This window comes from Emys orbicularis, chromosome 1 (assembly GCF_028017835.1).
Source record: "Emys orbicularis isolate rEmyOrb1 chromosome 1, rEmyOrb1.hap1, whole genome shotgun sequence".
Taxonomy (NCBI): domain Eukaryota; kingdom Metazoa; phylum Chordata; order Testudines; family Emydidae; genus Emys; species Emys orbicularis.
The window spans coordinates 341,461,231-341,484,283 of NC_088683.1; the positions used below are offsets into that span (position 1 = coordinate 341,461,231).

At 40.9% G+C, this 23,053-nt stretch overlaps 1 protein-coding gene across 2 annotated transcripts in view; it reads left to right on the plus strand.

Annotated features, from left to right (window-relative positions):
• SESN3 (sestrin 3) overlaps positions 1-23,053 on the plus strand; it is a 74,595-nt gene that overhangs the window by 27,476 nt on the left and 24,066 nt on the right. Inside the window, exons 2-5 of one of the 2 annotated variants that reach the window (XM_065410997.1) lie at positions 11,691-11,756; positions 16,456-16,653; positions 17,393-17,575; positions 17,997-18,233. In XM_065410997.1, coding sequence (XP_065267069.1) covers positions 11,691-11,756; positions 16,456-16,653; positions 17,393-17,575; positions 17,997-18,233 — 684 coding nt within the window. Of the gene's footprint in view, positions 1-11,690; positions 11,757-16,455; positions 16,654-17,392; positions 17,576-17,996; positions 18,234-23,053 lie in introns of those variants that run through there. The other variant, XM_065411004.1, reaches the window with a different exon arrangement.

Genomic DNA, 23,053 nt, shown 5'->3' on the forward strand with positions numbered 1-23,053 from the left:
AAATCTAATAACTACAAGAAGGACCCTACCAAATTCAGGGTCCATTTTGGTCAATTTCACGGTCATAGGATTTTAAAAATTGTAAATTTCATTGTTTTAGCTATTTAAATCTGAAATTTCATGGTGTTGTAATTGTAGGGGTCCTGACCCAAAAAGGAGCTGGGGGGAGGGGAGGTTGCAAGGTTATTGTAGGGAGGGTTGCAGTACTGATAGATACCCTTCAGAACTGGGCGGCTGGAGAGTGGCGGCTGCTGGCCAGGAGCCCAGCTCTGAAGGCAGAGCCGCCGCCAGCAGCAGCACAGAAGTAAAGATGGCCTGGTATGGTATTGCCACCTTTCTGCGCTGTCACCTGCAGAGCTGGGCTCTCAGTTAAGTGCCGCCACTCTCCAGCCACCCAGCTCTGAAGGCAGCAGCGAAGAAGTAAGGGTGACATGGCATGGTATTGCCACCCTTACTTCTGCGCTGCTGCTGCTGGTGGGGCGCTGACTTCAGAGCTGGCGCCTGGCCAACAGACGCTGTTCTCCAGCCACCCAGCTCGAAGGCAGCGCAGAAGTAAGGATGGCAATACTGCAAACCCCCTAAAATAGCCTTGTGACCCCCCTGCAACTCCCTTTTGGGTCAGGACCCCCAATTTGAGAAATGCTGCTCTCCCCCGTGAAATCTGTATAGTATAGGGTAAAAGCACACAAAAGACTAGATTTTTATGAGGGTAGACCAGATTTCAGAGTCCATGGTGGGTTTTTCATGGCTGTGAATTTGATAGGGCACTAACTATACGAATTTACTATAGGAATCAGACTGCTTTAAAAAGGTACTCATGCAAAATTGAAAAGTTTGAAAAACATTCTTTTGCACTCAGAAAACATTCTGCTTTACATCATGTATGCTAATTTCTTTTTATTCTATTAAGGACACTTTCTGTGAAAATAGGACCTCTTAAAGAGTTTGTGCTTTTGGTGTGTGTTCTGCACTTTTTACTTTTATGCATGTAATGTCACAATATGTTGCTGTGTGAACTTACTGCAAATGGATTATAATTTGAGGTGTGCGTGTGTGAAGGGAGATAAAAAGCTCCAGGACTTTAGTTGCTTAAAAATTTAATATAAAAATGTTCTTAATGTGTTAGAGAAATACAAAATGATGCACAAGTAGAAAAGTTGTCATAAGCAAACTAGGGAAATGTGGTCTGTATGGAACATTACTATAAATTGGATGCATAATTGGTTAAAAGACTATACTCAGAGTAGTTATCAGTATGTTGCTGTCAAACTGGGAGGACGTATTTAGTGGGGTCCTGCGAGGGTCTGCCCTGGGTCTGGTACTACAGTGAATGCTGCTTAATAGCACAACCCTGGTATTAACTTCTGGTTCAGAACAATACTTTGCCAGGAACCAATCCCATTAACTTTAATATTAAGGGGATTCAGATATTGGCAACGACATGCTGTTTATGGAACTTGTATTTAAGAAAGTCCCTGGACATCAGGTTACCGCCTGGCCAGTATTTTAATGGAGTTGCCAGTTGCCAGAAAAACAATCTGCTCGGTTTTTCTACCTGGGTCTAAAGATTTGCATTATTATCACAATACACTGGGATATCTAATGTTAAGTTTCTGTGTCCAGCTAAAGATGCTGCACTGTTCCCACTTCGCGGTTTAAGCGATAACCGATCAAAACGGTTGAAAATACAGCTGCTGTCTGCCCACCAGCACGCAAGCACACTGTACATGGGTGCGCGAGAAGGTTTGAGTCATGCAAGAGTGAGGAGGCATGTGATGTTATCAAGCTTATATCAGTGTTATCTCTTTAGATACTATTAGTGGCTGTTGGTGTGGGGGGAGGGGGTTTTCGCAGAGTTGCCTTGTGGTGTGGGAGTTGGGTTTGCAGTGGGCTTGCCTTGTGGGGAGGAGATTGCCAGGGTTTTTGCATTTCAGAAGTGGTAACCCTACCCAGCTACAAGCAGGTTTGTGGGGCTGCAGCCAGGGAATGAAGTGGTGGGATATGTCTTCCATGGCTAAAGCCTCACACACTGGCCTTTTGCTTATTGGCAACTGCTAGGTAAGAGAAACTTTTTGTTGGCAATGCAGAGGTTGCTAGTAAGTGGACTCTGTTGTATTCAGTATTTTCATTATTGACTTTAATAATGGAGTGAAGAGTATGTTTATAAAATTTGCAGGTGATGCCACACGGAGGAGTTTCAAGCACTTTGTGGGACAGGATTAGAATTTAAAACGGGTTCTCAAGACTTTTGTACTGGTGACCAGTGCGACCCCCGCCTTATACACTAAAAATACTTTTTAATATATTTAACACCATTATAAATGCTGGAGGCAAAGCGGGGTTTGGGGTGGAGGGTGACAGCCCGTGACCCCCCATGTTATAACCTTGCAACCCCCTGAGGGGTCCTGACCCCCAGTTTGAGAACCCCTGATTTAAAATGACCTTAACAAATTGGAGAAATGGTCTGAAATCAACAAGATGAAATTCAGTCAAGACAAGTGCAAAATACTACACTCAAGAAGGAAAAATCAAATGCCCAATTACAAAATGGGGAATAACTGGCTAGGCAGTAGTACTGCTGAAAAGGATCTGGAAGTTATAAGTGAATCACAAATTGAATATGAGTTAGCCTTTTTTTGCAAGTGCACCATATTGTTAATATTCTGGGGTGTATTAACAACAGTGTCATATGTAAGACACGGGAGGTAACTCAGCAAGGTGAGGCCTCAGCTGGAATAATGTTAAGTTCTAGGCCCTTCACTTTAGGAAAAACATGGACAAATTAGAGAGAGTCCAGAGGAGAGCAACAAAAATTATAAAGGTTTAGAAAACCTGGCCTATGTGTGTGGAGGCATAGGTGCCGACTTCTGCTCTTTCCCGTGGGTGCTCGACACCCCCCCGCCCCCTGCCCCACTCCATGCCTTCCGTGAGGCCCTGCCCTTCCCCGCCCCCATTCCAACCCCTTCCCCAGAGTCCCCGCCCCCATTCCAACCCCTCCCTGCCGATATTCCAGCTCCTTCCCCAAATCCCCGCCTCAGCCCTGCCTCTTCCCTGCTTCCTGCCCTGAGCACGCCACGTTCCCGCTCCTCCCTCCCCACATGGAGTATGCTAACACTGCCAAACAGCTGTTTGACAGAGGCCTGGCAGAAACGCTGGGAGGTAGGCGGAGGAGCGGGGATACGGCATGCTCAGGGGGTGAAGGAGGTGGGGCGGGGGGTGAGGGGAATTTGAGCACAGAGCACCCACTAATCTGGAGCACCCACGGAGTCAACGCCTATGTATGGGGTGGGATGAGGGGGACTGATGATGATGATCAAATGTGTTCAGGGCTCTTATAAAGAGAACAGTGTTCAATTGTTCTCCATGTCACTGTAGGTAGGACAAGAATTCATCTGAAGCAAGGGAGATTTACGTTATATGTTGGGAAAATCTTTCTGACTGTAGGGGTAATTCAGCTCTGGAATAGGCTTCCAATGGAGGTTGTGGAATCCCCATCATTTGGAGGTTTTGAAGAACAGGTTAGACAAACATCTGTCAGGAATAGTCTAGATCAGTGATACTCAGATTGAGGCTGGGGAGCTGCAAGTGGCTTTTTAATGTGTCTCATACTCCATCTGTCCGGGTTTTACCTGGACAGTCTGGTTTTTGGCTTCTGTGTCTGGGTGTCATTTAGGGTTGCCAGGTGTCCGGTTTTCAAGGACCTGGAAACCCTAATTGGCACCAGAACCAAAAGTGCAGTTACCACGGGGTGGGGGGAGGCGGGGAGGCGCTGGTCATTAACCCATGCGAGCCCCTGCTCAGCTGGGGCCGCCTCCTACCTGCAGGCAGGCTCCTTGAGATGATCTGGCGAGCAGTGGGGGCGGGAGGAGGGGAGAGGAGCAAGTGACATTGGCTGGGTATTGGGGGAGTGGGGGAGAGGCAGTGCAGGGGCAGGGGCCTAGGGGGAGGAGAGGTGGAGAAGGGAACTTGGGGAGTTGGTTACCAGCAATTAGATAGAAGGGTGGCAATCCTACCTGCAGTTCTTTGCAGCACATGATAGTAAAACACTGATTTAATTATTAACCAATGAGGATGCTTTAACTATGTTAACCAATTGTAGTTGGTAAAATTAATAATGTTTGGTCAGAATAACCAAATGTGTGTGTATGTATATATTAAAATAGTAAATGAAACAATGAATTCACACTACTGTGGCTCTCTTGGGTAATGTTGATCGCTATTTTGGCTCCTGAACCCCTGAAGTCTGAGTGTCACTGGTATAGATATACTTGGTCCTGCCTCAGTGCAAGGGTCTGGAGTACATGACCTCAAAAGGTCCCTTCCAGCCCTACATTGCTATGAGTCTGCATTTCTTAAATTAGGAAACTTCAGAACTTCATAACATTATCTGCCTTTTTTTGTTGTAAGCATATTATTTTGGGTACTCTGATGTTTCTGCCTCTCTTTCCATGGCTCCTCTCTTCTTTCTCTTGTCTTGACTCATAGTTTTCGAGCCGGATATTAAACAAGTGTTACTTGTAATAAAAATGAAACACTTAGTTGAGAGAGAGATATTTCTTATAGCCAAAAGAAGAGTTTCACTGTAAAAGCAAAAGTATCAAACTGTCATGCAAAAGCAAGAAAGGTTTTCCTTCTAATGAACAAAGACTATTTCATAGCTTCAAATAACATAGTAATTACTGACCTTTCTGAAAATGTTGAACAGTTTTGACTCAATAAATTGGATGCTTCCAGAACTGCTGCCACAGTCCAAAAGTGCTGATCACGTCAGAAATTTAATCCACCCATGAAGTTATGGTTTGAGTTACAGTTGGGTTTTCCGGTTCTGCAGTTAAACGAATAAGTGACCCTTACACTGTGTTTCCACACCCTCCCACAAATAGAATACTGTCACATACACCCAAGAAAACCTCTGCCAGATTCAGAATTATGCTCTCAAATCAAGCTTTAATATACTCTTGCACATGTTCTGTACATTCAGCTTTTGGGCAGTTTTGTTTGTTTGTTTGTTTTTGATATTTCCCCATAGATATAGTCTGTTTATTAGTCACAAACTGTTACTAAACGACTGCTCATATAACTTCTTTCATTCCTTCTTTACCATCTTGTTTAAAACCTATTATAGTAGCCTCCTTGGGGGCAAAGTAAGGCATAGTTCTGGCCTTTTCATGGGAAGGTAAGAGCATGGATTGTGGAAAAAACTGGTAAAACTGAAGGATGCTAAATTGCTATGATTTTAAGACCACTTTGATATCTAGTCTAGTCTTACTGAAGACCAGAAGGTATGATCACAGTCAGGATAAGTAGGTATTGGTGCTGTCAGGATCTAAGAGCAAAGAATTGGGAAATATTTGGAGTGGTCAATATTTTAAAATTTAGATTAACGTAGCTGCGCCATTCAGGGGTGTGAATTTTTTATCCCAGAGTGTCATAGTTAGGCCAACCTAACCCCTGGCATAGATGTGGCTAGGTCAATGGAAGAATTCTTCTGTCAATCTAACTACCGCCACTCAGGGAGGAGGATTACCTACATCAACAGAAAAATTAGCATTCATTGATGTAGGAAGAGCCTATACTTTAGCACTACAGTGGCATGCCTGCAGCTTTGCTGCTGTAGCGCTTGTAGTATAGACACAGCCCTAGCATCTGATAGCAAGAATAATAGAAGTGTAGAAGTTAATTCATGCTATTGGGGTTTTAACTGGGGCCAATAATACTAGCTATTCTATTAGCACTAAAGTATAATTCCCCCCCCCCCCAAAAATGGCAGAGCTGTAGTGTTTGACCTCTTGAGAGTCCAACTGGGTTAAACTTGAGATCCCTTGGACAGTATACAGCTTCAGAATGATGCTGGGCCTCCTGCCACCCTGTCCCCCTTTACTTTGTCAGTCTGGTCAATACAATAGTTGGAAACAGTTGCCATACTTCACTGTCTACTCAACACTTGGCATCTGACAGCAGACACCCTCCCTGTTGTAGTTACTAAAAATAAATTTTGAAACTACATGCCGGACAGTCTTTGGATCTAGTTTTGGCAATGTGCACGCTAGATTATTTAGCAAGCATGAAGGAACCTCTGATCATGTGGTGTAACCTGCAGAATGAAACTATTTTATACCTTAATACATAATGATTAAGTGCTCTAAAACTCTTAAGTACTCTTCCTAAAAAATCCTGCTAGTGATTACCCCTGTTTTATAGAAGGGAAGTAACATAAGTACTTGCTGAAGCCCCCCACAGCTAATGTCAGAACTAGGATTAGAACCCAGGAATTCCTCTTTACCAGTTCAATCTCCAATTAAGAACTCAACATAAATGTAGTTTTAAGTCCTATATTAATGTTACTGATGCAGCAGTCGGTTACTTAAAATCTTGCATCATGGAAGCTGTCCTTTGAGTACAGTCTGTAGCATGAATCCTCCCTCCCTAGTCAAAACAATGTGGGGAGAGGGAGATTAAGTTACACAGGCTCCCCTTTTAAGGCTGCAGGAGCCTCTTGAACATACTCAGAATGCTCACCATTGCATGCCTCTCTGAAGGAGGCGGAGCTAATCTTTGACTCCATGGAGCCTGGTTCCCAAGGAAAGATGCAGTAGCAAATATTCGTATGGTCCAGTGTGTAATTTCACTGTTCTATGCCCATGTTATGTACAGTATCAGATCAGCATATATTGGAAGGCCTTGATCATGGTTTTCTATAAGCAGCTATGTTTTTCTGAGGAGGATAAGCCTAGGAAAAGGAAGCTGACCTTGGCAGTCCTGAGCTATTGATCTCTTAATGAGCACTAACTTTGAACGAGCGGGGTTTTTGATTGCTGTATCCTTTACTCAAAAATCCAATGTGCGAAAGGTCTGACAAGATAAATGTCAGCTGTGACTTACCTCTGTCTCCATGACACCTATTTTTCTATCCTTCTCCCTTTTTACTACTGATAATCGACAACAAGCTGGATGCTTCTGCCTGTGAAGGAAGTGTGTGAATAATGCCTGGTTCATAGGTAAGCTAGAAACCCCAAATGGCTAAGCAACCTAAAGAAACACTTTGAAGAGCCATCTCCCCTGGGGTGGGGGGAGAGAGATGCAGGTCTCCATATAATGAGACCCTGAGATGGTTGTGGAGTGGAAAATCCAAACCAAAAAGTCATCTATTTCTAACCGTATGATGATATTTGGTTTTGTTTTTACCCTGCTATGTAGCGTGGTGCTTATGTATCCAATTGCCAGTGACTGAACAGTTTTCTATGGTTACTTGTGTTCAGGATGTTAATGACTACCTCAACCACCTTGTTTCTCAAATATCTTGGGACTGACACAGCTACAACTACACTGCTTACAAAGAACCAAACAGGCTATCTTTCATTTGTTTATATCAGACACAATTATTGTTCACCAAAGATTTTGTCTTCATGAAGATGAGCTAGGCTGTAAACTATTTTCTAGGATGCAAATTGATGAGATTAAGAATTTTGAAATCTCCGCTACTGATGTATAGTGCACGACTGCCTGGAATTATATTGGGAAGGCTACAAGATCTTTCCAGTCATCATAATACGGTGTAAGAGCAACCTAGTGATATCCTTGGTTTCTAATTAGAGGGATTATTGATGAGCTGGTTAGTAGATAGCTGTCTCTGCTATTAATAAGCTAGGGAAAATTCTTATGGTCCAAACTCCTCTGTTATTTCATCAATTTGAGATTGAAATAGAGTTCATTGTTCGTATTTAGAGCTGGTCAGGAACTGGAATTTTACTTCTAAATTTTTTCATTCCAATTCCAAATGAAATGCTGAAACTTCCTGTAAAAACAAAAATTCCCAGATCTTTTTTTTGTTTGTTTGGGACTATTAAAATATTTCATTTTGTCTTTTGATACTTATTATACTAAATGTATACATAATCAATGTATAAATATAAACCTATTTAATGTGTAGACATTGAATCAAAATAATGTCAAAACAAAATGTTTTGACTTTTTTCCATAGAAAATTTTTGTCAAAATCAACATAGCCTCTCAAGTTTAGATTGAGAAAACTGTACTTTCTGTTTTTTTTTTTTTTGTTTTTTTTTTTAAAAGGCATCTCAGGCTAAAATTATTTGACTAGTTCTCCTTGTAATTTGTCTCCAGATTCTTTTGCACAGCCTAATACATATTGCCACATCCCTGATATTGGCAAACTGAGAATTCAGATTTTTCTGTAGCTTTTGCCATGTTATGGGGGAGGAAGACTCCAAAGAAACACAGGAAATACCCAGTTTAATGTGAAGCCATTTTGATGACTTACAAACTAGAATTTTAGTATTTTTATTTCTCAATTTGTCTGTAGTTGAAAATCTTTTGAAGCAGGATGGATGTTAGTTAGGTAACTAAGCACTTAATAGCAACTAAAATTCAGCTGTTAATCCTATATTGCAAAAGCTTTTTGGAGGGTGGAGAGCTTTTCAGATGCTTTTTTTTTCTATTTGAAACTCATTCTTTATAGAGTTGCTAGCTTCCATGTAGTTTCTGGCTCCCTTTGCTGGGACTTGGTAACTCACTTTAGGTTGCTAAATTGATCAGCCTGCCAGGATTCTGCTCCAATAGCTTTATTTCTGTCGGGTAAGCTGCTTTCACTAGGTGTGTTTCAATGGAAGATGCAACGTTCATGAACATGTTTATATGTACAGTTAATCCAAGGTTTGTTGTATACACACGTATAGACATACGTGTGCTGTGTCTGGAGTCACATGGTTTAGCATTTAGTTTTAGTATACAACTTAACCAGTGTGACATTTGGTCACAATTTTTTAAGGGGAGCATGTAGAGCCTGCCATGCGAAAAATGATGGATCCTCAAAGCTAGTTTATAGTAAATATGCTGCCCTTCCTTTCATGGGGTATTACACCAGCCAATTGGTTCTCAGAAGTGTATTGCAATTTCCACTTGTCTCTCCAGGGCTCCATAAAAGTATTGACGCTATCCCAGACTCTAAAAACTTATCTCCCATCTTGAGAGAGTTTTCCTTCTCCTGTCATGGCAAAAGGGCTACTGAGCAGCCTGGTTTTAAGGCACCAGGTACTCAGCTTTCACATCCTCACTCCCTGTTTGGAACACCTCTGCCATGAGAAAGCAAATGGCAGGAGTGTGGTTGTCACCTAGGTGGTATTACTCTGACCATTTAGAGCACTTTTTATAGGGACTATGCTCATCCTCTGACCCATGGCAAACCTTTAGGAGGCATTAGCCTACTTGCCAATAGAAGCTTGAATTATCACTAATCCTCTGACCCCAGAGAGCTACCCCATCCCAATTATCCCCTCTGAAATGAAGATTATCCCAAAATTAAGATTTTAAAATAACTTCAAAACAGAACAAATCAAATACAATTCTAACTGTGGAATTAGTAGTTACTTTAGGAAACGTTTGTTTTCATTATCAAAAATTTCCATACTTTCTACGTAAGGGTATTTCAGTGCTCAGTTCTCAAAGTTAAATAGGTAAGAAAATACAATAAAACAACTTGCATGTGCCCACGTCCCATTAAACAAATAAAGTATTTACCCCTTCTGTTTTCCACAGGATTAACAAATTTGGTTGATAAGTATCGTAAATTATCCTGGGACTTTACTGCAATTTACTGGGTGTAAATTGTTAAACTGTCTCCCTGCAACTGGCTTTCACGTGAATAGCTCAGATTATTTCAGAAGGGGTGACAGCATTTCCTCAGCTATTGTCACTTCTCTGCCAAAGTAATGAACATAACTCCCATGTAATCCCTAAATCATCAAGCTCTTGGTTTAACTTTTCCTGAATAATTTGCACTGACATTATTTCTGATCGTCTGAAAAATCAAGATAGGTGGGATTTTCCCCCCCCCAGAAATGTAACAATAATATGAACCTCTAGGGTTTTTACTTCCCTATGCAGCAGTCTGTTGCAAAGACTAGTGTTTAAACTAATCTCAAAATGGTGCACATAATTCATTTACAAAATTAGTGTATTTCTCAAACACCTCTCTGATGGCATTGTTGAGTGCATCTGAAACTTGATTGTGAGGTGAACAAAATATTTTGAGTGCAAATCTGGTACTGGTGCGGATGGTCAATTTCTTAAAAGCAACCACTAATAATGGGTAATTACATATCTTTTGAAATCAACAATCATGTACCTGGGAGGATAAGAACTAATGCTTTTGGAAGGAAAGTAGTTGAATGGATATGAGCCATTTGATAAACAGTAACTTTGAGGGGGTGCACAAGTCTTAGGACAAGGTATTTATGCTGCTGTTGGAAAGCATCTTTTCTCATTTTACTTGAGGTGGAAGGAATAATGCAGATCTGTAGACCAAAGACTGACTGACTTATTTATTTTTCTCCCAGCATTCAAACTTGGTTGGCATCTGGCAATGAAACTTGTCTACACATTTTGATGCAGAGCATCTGTTTATTTCAGAACTTCATGGCTGTTTGCAAGGCATACAATAGTTCATAGTTATGCAATCGCATGCAAATCTTCATCACCTTGTATATATGAACTGATTTAACAGGCTAAAACTGTTTTCCCAAGGTTAGTGATTTAGGGGGGCTATTAGTTGATTATTATTATTGAACCAATAAATCAACTCATTCATTCTTATGAAAATTAAGCTGCTAGTGAATTTCAGTCAATGGGATGTACTATTGTAACATGTGCACACAGAATCCCAGGCACTTTATTGACACATAGTAATAGGAGTGCAGAAAGTTACAGGAGTGGATGATGACCATGTAGTTCACTCATCTCTTACTGTGTTAGCATTTGGTCGTACCCATCTTGGACTTGATCAAGCTCCTGTTAAAATCAGTGGAAAGACTACCATGTAAGTCAGTGAAAGCTGGATTGAGACCCACATTTTCTTTAAAACTTAGTTCAGTTCTTTTCTTGCGGGAGGGAAATACACTGCCTATTACTGTATGTAGTAAATACATTTTGCACAAAGAAACTTGACACTAATTCTTTTTGGTGCCTGGCTCTTCCTTAGCTTTAGTGTGCCTTGTAGGCCTTGTATCCTCTTCTCTTCGGAATTGGATACAGCTCAATTAGGTCATCTCTTCCTCAAAGAGTGGAGGCATAGCTTTTCTAGTACAAGTTCTTAAATCACTCTAGTTGCTGTATGTGTGGGTAATAGCTTTTTTCGTAAGAATACTTGCCACTTCCAGAGCATTTATAATCTTCAAAGCCCTTAGCAAACATTATATAATTAAATTCAATGTTGAGGGAAATGGAGTTGAGAACCATCTCCCATGTGCAGCCTCGTCAATCTTCTGTCTAGTATCATGCAAGAATTTCCTTTGAGTTCAGTATTTCTCTCTATTCTGGCAGTTTGGTTGCTCTGAAGTATTGTGTCAAAAGTTTGAGCACTATTGCCACATGTTCTTGTATAGATATGTAAAGTAGTCAAGGTTAGAGTTCTGAGTGTGGGTTTTTGTTTTTGTTTTAAATGTCCTGTCATTGGCCAAACTTTGTGCAGTCTATTAGCAAGCAACGTAAAGGACTGCTAAATCAATCCAACTGATATGGCATGTTAGCCTCATCTGTTAACGAGTTGTAAAACATGCAGACAGTCTTTTAAAGATAACTAAGTCAAGGCCTTCAGCATCTAATCTTGTAAGATAAAGTAAGTTAATATGTTATCCTTGCTAATGCTAATAAAAGCATGTGACGTTCCTTTGCAGGAAAAAAGAATCCGAGTCTCTCAGCCATTAACAAGAGGACCAAGTGCCTTTATACCAGAGAAAGAAGTAAGTTTGCAAACTAAAACTACTCTGCATAAGTAGTAACTGCATAACAAAAATATTCAGGGCCAGATTCAGGCATTCTACATCGATTGGCCAGTACCTTAGTCCATGTGGAGTCCCATTGAGAGTCCAGTGCAGTTATTTGTGGACTAAAGGACCATTTAGTTTGAGCATCAGAATCTGGCCCTCAGTAGTAAAAGTCAAAATTTGCTCCTTATCTTCAGGTAGCACCCATTGACTTGTAGACTAACTTCTGTCTTCAGATGCAGACATGCAACGCTCATTAAATCTGCGGGACCTGCAAACACATTGTAAACTTTTTAGGAGAAGGACTCATTTATTATTTATACAATACCTAGCACAGTGGGGCCATGCCTTGCTGTAGTCGTTAGGCAGTACTGCAGTATTAATGTATAGTAATCTGAGCAGGATCTGACTTTCAATTTTCACAAAAGTGAAAGTGTGATTAATTTTGTAGAACACAACTATGTCCGTAATAAAATGTATAGTTCAAAGGTGCAAACTCAGATTGGCTGAGTGAGTAATTTAAATGTTTAAGCCTTGATTGCAGATTGCTGCCGTATACATGAAGCTTGCTACTGTATATGTAAAACTTGCATGCATAGTTCTCTGTCTAGGAGTCAAATCTTTACAGGAAAGCACATTGTAAAGGCAAGTCCTGCTTCTTTTTTTCTTAAAAGCGCTAGTAGCTGTTAAAGCCAGGCAATTAGAATAATAAAGGATGTAAAAGTTAAAACAAAATAAAGGAAAGGCAGGGCTGTAGTGTTTCTTGGAATAGCTCTCCAGTCCTAGGCAGAAGGAAAAGAAATTGCAGGATCCCCACCCATTACTCAGGATGATACAAGTATTGATTATTCACAAAATACTGTCTGTGGGGATTAGAGAAAAATATGGGAATGAGCCCCGGATTGATTTTTATCAGGGAAAGATGTGTGTGTATTAACTATGTTTTGAGCCTTTTAGAGCCCTTTAATGGTATTGTGTACATTTTAAATCTATAAACCCTAAATGGTTTGATGGTACGGTTCCTGAGATAATGCTCTTCCCAAGCAGTATTGCCACAGTTAAGATCAGCAAAGGCACTTTAAAAGGGAGAGTGCTTCTGACTTGTGAGGGGTCTTGGGCTCTGGAACTTGCTCCCCATCCTGTAGTCTGCCAGAACTCAGATTTGTTAATTTCTAGGCATGCTGCAATATCCGTCTTTTTAGTGGGCATTTGGTTTATAGGAGTCTGAGCTGAATGTCCATCAAGTTAGGGTCTTTGGTGGTCCACAGTGGGATATAGTTGGTTAGTTTTGCTGTTGTGGGACAGTCCAATAATCAAATGAACTATACTGCAATTTTTAAATTTTGTACTGAATGTTCCCAGTAACATGAGCCACCTAGGCTTGGGATAAGCAATGGATAATAAATCACAGAATTCTATTCTTTTACTTAATCCAGCAGGCTACACTAATAAGTGGGAATATGCCTTCCGTTTTAGGGGTCATTTCTAATAGCTATGTTTAGGAATCATGTCTAATAGTGTGTGCCAAAATATGAATTTCCAGGGCTATAATTTATTAGACCCATGAGCAATAAGGAGCATTATAAAGACTACATCTCATGAAATCCTGCTCAGATATTTGAATCTCAAAAAACAAAAAAGAAATCTTAAAACATGCACTGGAAATGGAGAGGTAGGGGAAGAAGCAAACAAGGATACAGGTTAAATTGTGGCTTGCAGAGAAAAGATCAAGGCAACCAGACTGAGTTACTGCTAGCCAAAGTTGCAAAGGGGAGTGAAAAGGCTTGCACTGATATCACACAGGGATCTGAGAAGCTGATCTTAAAAGCAAGCCTGTAATGAGAACAATGAAGTTTGGACAGCTGGAAAGCATGGAAAACGCCATAAAGACAGATAAAAAGCAGAAAGTGAATATTTTGAATCTGAACATGTAGGTTTTGAGAGAATTCTCTGAGCTTACTGTATCAGTTAAAGTCCGGCGTGACAGGAAGGGTCCTGGGATACCCTAACTTCTTTTATATGGTATGTCTAAAATGTACAGCGGCACTGTTGTAACTCTTCAGTGTAGAGACTACTAACGTCTCCTGTCAGCATAGGTAATCCACCTCCCTGAGAGGCAGTAGCTAGGTCAATGGAAGAATTCTTCTGTTGACCTACCACTGTCTACACCAGGGTTAGGTCAGTATAGCTATGCAGCTATACCATTGTAAATTCCTAGTGTAGACCAGGTCTTAGCCTTCAGAAAGGAGTATAATTCTGCAATTACTATCCCATAAGCTTGGCTTCTATTGCTAAGGAAATAGTGGAACAAATATTCAAACAAATCACTAAACTTCTGTACGATATTAGAACTCTAAACAATAAGCAGTGTTATAAAGACTAAAATTGCTAGGCTGGCTTGACTTTGTTTTTGTGATAGTTATCAATATATTAGATGAAGGGATACAATTATATCAAGTGTAATTTAATGAAACATGGTACATCTCAAAGCTTGAGAAATTAAATAAAACGGACTTTGGTAAGAGCAGTGTGGAATAGATTGAAAACAGAAGGAGTGAAGAAAAAGGTAATGCAAAGTGTAAAGGTACTATAGAAATCTGAAAGGGCCTTTTATTGAATCCACAGATGTTACTAATTTGCAAAGTAGTACAGATACCTGTTAGAGCAGAAGAGTAATACTTGTTGAACTAGATACACAGTCAAAAAATACGAAGTCAGCCTGGAAAATGCAAGCTGATATATCTAGGGGGAAATTATCCAAAACCACTTATTGTGGAGATAATCCAGAGAAGCAGCAATGCTCAAACAGAGTGTAGTTCTGTAGCTGTCTATGCAAGGCACAACAATACATGACAAGTCCTCTCTCTCTACAGAAAAATGTAACTGCACGTGAATCAGTTTTCTGTTCGGAGTACTTCCTTACAAGAAAGATGCTGACGAGCTGTAGGAAGTGTAGAGAAAACTGGCAAAGATGATCAGAACTTGAGGAAGAAACATACAAGAAAAGATTGAGACCAATATGCATAGTTTTCCTAAGAGACTACTAACTGGGACATACTTCTATAAATAGTTGAAGGGTGTAATCACCAAGGAGTGAGAGGAATTATTAGCGTGGTGTATAGGGGTATAACAAGGACTAATGGGATAAAATTAAGAACAGATTTAGGCCTGGTCCCTGACTTAAAACTTATGTCAACCTACCAACATTGCTCAGAGGTGTGAAAAATTCACACGCATAATTAAGCTGATCTAAGCCTCAGCGTAGACAGCACTGCGTTGACAGAAGCATTCTTCTGCTATCTATCTGCCTATCTGCTGCCTCTTGGAGAGGTGGAATTTCCTACAGCTTTGGAAGAACCTTTTCCATCGCTTGTAATAAGTGTCTACCCTACAGCATTGCAGCTCTGCCACTGTAGCGTTTCTATGTAGACAGTTAGTCTGAAAAACAACGGAAAGTTTCTGATGGTCAGAACAGCCTCCCAGGAAGAATGGTGGAAGGCCCGTTGCTTGGTACGAAGCACAAAAAGAGGTGTTGCAGGGAACAATTCTTCATGGAAAGGTGATGGGACTAGTTAACTAGATGACTGAAAAGACTCTCTTCCACCTCTGCCTTCTGATTCTACAAGCTAAAACAAGGAAACCTTAAGGTAAAAAGAGAAGGTGCAGTAACTTGTTCATATTGGGATGTGTGTATATTTTATTCCTTAAGAATAAAACTTGATTTGTCGAGAAACATTTTTCTCTTTGCCAGTTCAAGATTTTTGTGTTAGTTTGTGATGTAGTCACGGAATCAAAAATTCAACAACAGCCGAGCTATGTTCGATAGTTGCAGGGATTTTATCTTTTAATTCCTAGTAAACCAGTTGGAGTGGAAAAGAAGGTCATGGTATTAGTAATGATAAACTAGCTACCCTAATGTTCTATTATAGGGAGTTAAAGAATAACTCTTGGTATTCTAGTCCCTTTCTTGCAACTTTTTTTTCCCACAGATGAACATGTTTAGAATGGTTGTTCTTTGGTGATAAAACACTGGCTAATAGCTGCTAATGTTTTTTTGTTAAGGCTTGCATTTCAAGAGCTACCGTTCTACCACATGATTTCATCTTGTAGCCCAAGGTCAGGGTTGGCTGGAATGGTTAGTAAAGAAAAGTTTAAAGAAAGCATTAAATTCCTGTATTTAAATAATGTTGTGAGCTTTTAAAAAAACTAGCATTTGATCTCTCTAATTATACAAACATAAAACTGGTAAGCGGCAGACAGACCACTTCTCTGGTTTAGTTACATACTTCAAAGCTAATACGGGGAGGAGTTGGGTTAACGTTTTGGGGCTGAATTCTCAGCTGGTATGTCAGCATAGATACGTTGACGTCAGTGAAGCTATGCTGACTTTCACCAGCTGAGAATATGACCTTTAGAAGGATTTGTGGAAAACTGCGCTCCATTTTTATGGAAACATGTCAAAGTAACATATTGAGCGTACAGCTTCTTTAGATTTCTTATTCTTTAATTTTGTTAAGCATTTTCCGTACTTATATATGCACAAACATCCCAAAGTCCACAGAAGTTGGGATTTGCATGCACAATTGAATTATGTAGGTATCTGGGGTTACTTGAGTGTGTGTGTGGGGGGTCTATCTTAGTTTATCTGTTTTAGATTGTCTACTTTGCTCTTAAGGTTATGCAAGCAAATGGTTTGAATGAACGTACTAACCTTCTTGTGGAAGAATACTCAACATCTGGTCGCCTGGACAACATCACACAGGTCATGAGTTTACATACTCAGTACTTGGAGTCTTTCCTCCGCAGCCAGTTCTATATGTTGCGTATGGATGGGCCCCTTCCTTTGCCTTATAGGCACTACATTGCTATAATGGTATGTACCAAGAATCCTTATATTAACACACATTTTCCTCCCTGTCTCCTTAATGCCCCTCCCAAAAAAAACCCCAAACCTTGTTTATAAATAGACCTGCTTTAACAACTTGGCTTCCTTTCTTCCTATGGTGCAAGCTCTGCAAGCCAGAGTCAGTTCACTTAGGCCGGGTCTACACTACAAACATACATTGGTATAACTAAGTCGCTCAGGGGTTTGAAAAATCCACACCCCTGAGCGATGTAGTTATACCGACCTAACCCCCAATGTAGACAGCACTATGTAGAAGCTCTCCTGTCAACATAGCTACCGCCTCTCGCGAAGGTGGATTAACTGTGCCGACAAGAGAAGCTCTCCTGTCGGCATAGTAGTGTCTTCACTAAAGTGCTACAGCGGCATAGCTGCAGAACTGTACCTGTAGACAGGACCCCAGACTCTGAGACTTGCTGCTGTGTGGTGTGTTTGCAGTGTAGATGTAACCCACACACCTCCTGAGTGTGGTGTTCTGTCCCATCTAGTGCCACCGAGACCACTTAGAGAGAGATTAACGAGTCTGCCCTACAGCTTTAACTAATGGCCATGTGGCTTTCAGCTCTTGCAGTAGAGGCTTCTGCATTTAGCTCCAGAGGTCCCAGGTTCGATCCTGCGTGCCGCTGACTGGGGTCTGTTGGTGTTACATAGACATATCTAAATCTGCTGCCCTTGTAATACCTCTTCCTGATTGTTTTAACTACTTTAGGCTGCTGCCAGACATCAGTGTTCCTACCTAGTAAATATGCATGTTGATGAGTTTCTGAAGACTGGAGGGATTGCAGAATGGTTGAATGGTTTGGAATATATCCCACAAAGACTGAAAAATTTGAATGAAATAAACAAACTTCTTGCACACCGACCCTGGCTGATCACAAAAGAACATATTCAGGTACCCATCAAAATGTATCTAGATTAGCAGTATAATTTTATTAATGAAAAGTGGTAAATAATATGCAAATATCTACTTAGGCTTTATATTTTTGTTTTATAATTTCATTATTAAATGAGAAATCTACATATTTAGTAGAAATTCTGAAGATATTAGGATATTAAATAATTGTATGACTATTCCTATCAGAAAAATGTTTGTTTCCACCTCCCCACCCCAAAATTGGAATTAACACGAATAATTCAGAGTAGAAAATAGGACCGCATATGCGCCTTTATTAGGATGGGGTGGTTTGGGATGAAAGAAAAATTATTTTTGGAGGCAGGGAGTCAGAGCCATCCCATCCATATACATTCTCATACACTTTCTATGTTGGTCTCTAGAGCTCATATATTTACTCTCTATTTTGTTCTCATTTCAGAAACTTGTCAAGACTGGAGAAAATAATTGGTCTCTTCCTGAATTGGTACATGCTGTGGTCCTATTGGCACACTATCATGCCTTGGCAAGTTTTGTATTTGGTAGTGGCATTAATCCAGAGAGAGATCCAGATACCTCTAATGGGTTCAGACTTATAGCAGTCAACAAATTCTGTGTCTGTGATCTTGCCAATGACAACAACATCGAAAATTCATCCCTCACAAGTAGCAACTTTGGGGTTAGTGTTGCAAGAGTATTCTTTTGCTTGCTTCTGCTTTGTATTAGGTTTTTTTCCACTCTTTCCTATTTAAGCCTGAATTTTGTTTGTTTTGTATATACTGTTGGAATGCTAGGGTTCTGGTGGCATATAAGATTTTAGCTCTGACAGTTTGCAATATATCAGATTCAAAAATCACATAATTCTGATTACAAGCTTCAGTTGCAAAGTGATTTTTAATAGCTGATCTCCTGAATTACTGGGTGGATTAAGGCTTCTTTTTCTTAGAAAGCTGGAAGCCCTTTAAATAGTATAAATCGCTGTTTGAGCTCCGGAGGCTCATGAAATAGAGGGTGCTGCGATCAAAATGGGAAAAATTGCAACATGGTAATCAGAATTGTGATCTATTTAAAGTCAATGATCTCAAAACAGGCTAATGTATGAAATGCTTCTGCAGATGAGACCAAGTACTTACTTCCAGGATCAATAAACCTTTTTTCAGACAACTGTTTTTTTTTTTTGTTTTTTTCCTGAACCAACCAGCAGAAAGAATTTTGACCTCTAGTTAATTATATTGTGTAAATCTGGGTGTTTGTTACAAATCTAATTTTGTAATGCTTTGAAAAGGAGGCCTTAAATTGTACTACAGGTTGATGTGCCAGGCTATTTTGGGGGGTCGGGGACCCTTGGTGCATTTTAATTAGTAGTTCTTAAGTTCACTGCTAACAAAATAAAATAACTTTTCACAAGTAAGAGATTGAAAGGACAGAGAATAACAGATTTAGGTTATCTGAATGATAAATGCAGTAGATTGCAACTGGCCTTTTTTGTCACTACAAGATGTAGTTGTAATATGCAGTCTCTTCCTTGTAATATTTTTATCTTTATATGTAAAAGCAACTAGTTTGGGTTAATAAAACGTTAAAATAGAATATTGATTTACTTTCCTAGGTTGGGCTTCTGTATTGCTGATGTCATAGACAATATGACTCGTTAGTAAGATGGCTGTCAGCAGCAGTAGAACCAGAAAAGTCAATTTTAATATTAAAAACTGTCTTCCAGAATACATGTCAATGTTTATTCAGGGATAAGTGAATTTTTCTGAACCTTCAGAATGTTGCAACATGCATTATGGATACAGTTTCCTCTTTCAAACAATGTCTGCATTTCTCAATTACCCCTGCTGCAATAAAACAGTTTGATAGGCTTGAATAGTGTTCTCAGGTCTGTCCCTTTTCACTGCCTTTCCTTGTAACTTTTTAGGTATGTCTACACTGCAGTGTAAGCCCAGGCTCAAGCCTAACCCCACCCCTTCATCTGCACACATCATGCTAACCCAGGGCTAAGACCTAGGGCTTCAGGGAACAAGCCCAAATCACACCGGGACTCGGGGTTTGAGCCCTATTGCTTTGCAGGCTCCCTTAACTCTTGTTCTGGGTGTCTGCCAGAAGTATCCCACAATCCCATGGGCTAATTTCCTTAATCCTCTCTCTGCCAACAATCTTTAGTTGACTCAATTGAAAATGGAAGCCAGCATACAGCAGCAGCTCAGTGAGGCAGCATTAACCCTTCCATAGGGGGGAGGGATATCTGAGTGGTTTGAGCATTGGCCTGCTAAACCCAGGGTTGTAAATTCAATCCTTGAGGGGGCCATTTAGGGATCTGGGACACAGACACACACACACACACACACACACACACACACACACACAGACACACACCCCTCCCTCTCTCTGTCAGGGACAGTACTTGGTCCTGCTACTGAAAGCAGGGGACTGGACTCAATGACCTCTCAAGGTCCTTTCCAGTTCTATGAGATAGGTATATCTCCATCTATTGTCTTCTAATCATGGAGCTGTAAACACACCATCAGAGAGCCTTCTATGGTTTCAATGGAGGCCAAACAGAACAAGCCTTTTGCAAAGCGTGCAGCAAACCTGGAGGAGACAGAAGCCACACCTAAGCCTGGTAAGTTTGACTCCCATTTAAAGTTTATTATTACAGTAATGGGAGGGATTTCTACTCTAAAAAACAATGCAAAAGTTATGAGAAGCCCTGGCTACTAGCATGTATCTGTGAATGGCAGATTGTATCCCAGTGCCTTGTCATCCCCCTTTGTTCTCTCCATTCTCCTTTCCTGTCTCTCCCCCCCCTCACCGCCCCCCCCGCCCCCGGTGGAGTTCAAAATGGCAACTGGGAATTGCAAACAATAAAAACCTGCTTTTAAAAGGCTTTTTTTTATACAGATGTTTGCTAGGGTCATTCATGTTTTCCTTTAAGTAATAATGGCTTTAAGTTTGTGGCTCTGTATTCATTCAATGGTCTATGCAGCTGCCTGGAAACAGTGAACTCTGTGTTTGTTTGTGTGTGTCTGTGTCTGTGTGTTTATGTTTCTGAAACTGTGTTCTATTTTCAAATCTAGTCCATGTCAGTTAAAGGTAGTCCAGGCAGTCTGTGGGTGACAAAATGATTTCTCCCCAGTATGACTGAGGTATGAATTTTTGTCCAGAAATGTGCTGTGGATGGGGAGTGGGAAGACTGTGGAGTTCTGCGTGTTTGCATGAGGCATAACAGGGTAAGCCATGTGTATGCAAGCTAATGCAGCATTATGTTAATTTCCTCATGGATTCTGACCCAATCCTGGTTGCTGATGGCTGCAAACTTTTTTTCCTGAGGTAGGAACTCCAGATTGATAGTCACATGGTGGGGAAAGGTGTATTTTCCAGGGTCCCCCCAGTAGCTGACTAGTCCACTCCACTCATAGATATGCTGTTCAGTCACTATACATTTGAATACTTTTCCTGTATACACTGCAGGTTTCCCACCAGCAGCTTGGAATAACATCAACCTTTGCCAATAGGGCACCACAAGAACAGTTATGTCCTCCAAAATGTGAAAGGCATGAAAGAAAGAATTTTGTTGCAAGGCCACTTTCTGTTCGCTCCCCGCCCCCCCAAGTAGTTATTCAGTTTTCATAAAAAAAGAAAAAGCTTATAATTTTAAACTTACAGAAGTGCAGCAACAATGGTAACTGATGTTACCCAGGATATATCCAGAGAGATTCTGTGGACTGAAGCATCCCTTTCACAATATATTTTGGGTCAGTTTTGAAATGCAACATTTTATTGCCTTGAGATTCTATAAGAATCAATTGTTTTCCTCCACTGAGCTATTTTAGACAATAACCCTTTGTTTCTTGTACTATTTCAGCCCTCTTGACCTCCACTGGCTGTTATATATCCAGAACTTGACCCCTGCCCCAACATACCTGCACAGACCATTCCAAGCAGAAGCATTTCCATGATGAAATTATAGTTGAGGTTCTTTAGAGGGTAGACAAGCAGGTCCAGTACCAGCAGCAAAGGGATGTAAGACTGGAGCAACAGCATCCTGAGAGGCAGGAGGAAAGGCTTAGGCTTGCCACACCGCTGGAAGAAAGAGTTTCAGCAAGGGAGCAGGCACTTTCGTGTAGTTCCTGGAACAAGACCGGCAGCTAAGGGAGGAGGACCGAGCTCAATAGTGAACTGTTGCAGAGCCCATCTCCAACTTGCCTGGAAGAGCATTGGCAGCTGCTGCCTCTCACACACCCCTGCAATGTACCCTCAGACCAGAAGTAGCTTGGGCAACTCAGTGTTGGGGTGGCCCATACATTTAAGTTCCTTTAGTGGCTGGGCAGGGCAACTAAACCCCACGCAGCCTTCATTTGCGAACCCCTCTCCCATGGCTACCTTCATCCCTGTTCTCTCGGTGCCAAGTGCATGGAAACCAAAGAAAGAAGGAGAATGTAGGACCAGGGGACACGCAGCAGTAGGGCGTCTGTCTCATGTTTCCTGCCCTTATTTTTCTTTGGAAATGTTCTCCTGTTACTTGTTTTGGGGTGTTGTACTGGCGGCTGCCCTGCCTAGCAATAGATGACTGTTGTACTGTTTTAACACATTTATAAATAAAGCCTTTAATATCATCAAGAACGTTTACTATCATTGCATCACATGATACAATCATGATTTGAGATAATAAAGCTAAAAACAGTATCAGGAGCAATTACACATTACTAAGCAAACACTATTCCTCATGCATTTAGGTACAGTGATTCCCAGTGCAATACCTTCCTTATATGAGCCTATATTGTGATTCACCACCCCCCACAATTCATTATTTTTTTCATGTCATTCATAAGTTTAATTGCATGGTAATCAAGCCCAGACTTCTTCCCCTCACAAGAACATTTTTACAGGTACTATTCCCCCTCTTCCACTGAGCCATGCGAGTTCATAATGTGGGAGCACAAAGCATCCCTGACTTCTGTTACCTGGGTGCAGCCAGCTCCAGCTGTGGTAGGTACACTTTCCTGCTGAGTGTACTGATTCAGCAACCCATCACTATCACAGGTCCATTCAGGGGGAAATGGCTCACTTCTGGCTTCACAAAGATTGTGAATAGCATAGCAAGCCACAGAAATGCGGATGACACTGGCATCCAGACAGGTCTGTAGAGATCTCCAATGGGATTTTATTTAACCTGCCAAAAGCAGGTTCTACCCATATTCTACAACCATTCTGCACCTGCTGATTGTAATTAAACCTCCTTTTGCCAGGGCCTCTGAAATCAGGGTATGGTTTCATAAACCAAGGCAAAAGGTGTGGGGGGGGAAAGGGGGGGATTTGAGACTCAGGGTGCCCCAGAATAACGGTGTGGACAGTAACTGTTTAATACCATGTCATTTGGGGAATAGTGTGCCATCCTATCCATGGATATAAACTGGCCGTGGGGAAGTTTAGGCTTGAAATTAGACGAAGGTTTCTAACCATCAGAGGAGTGAAATTTTGGAACAGCCTTCCGAG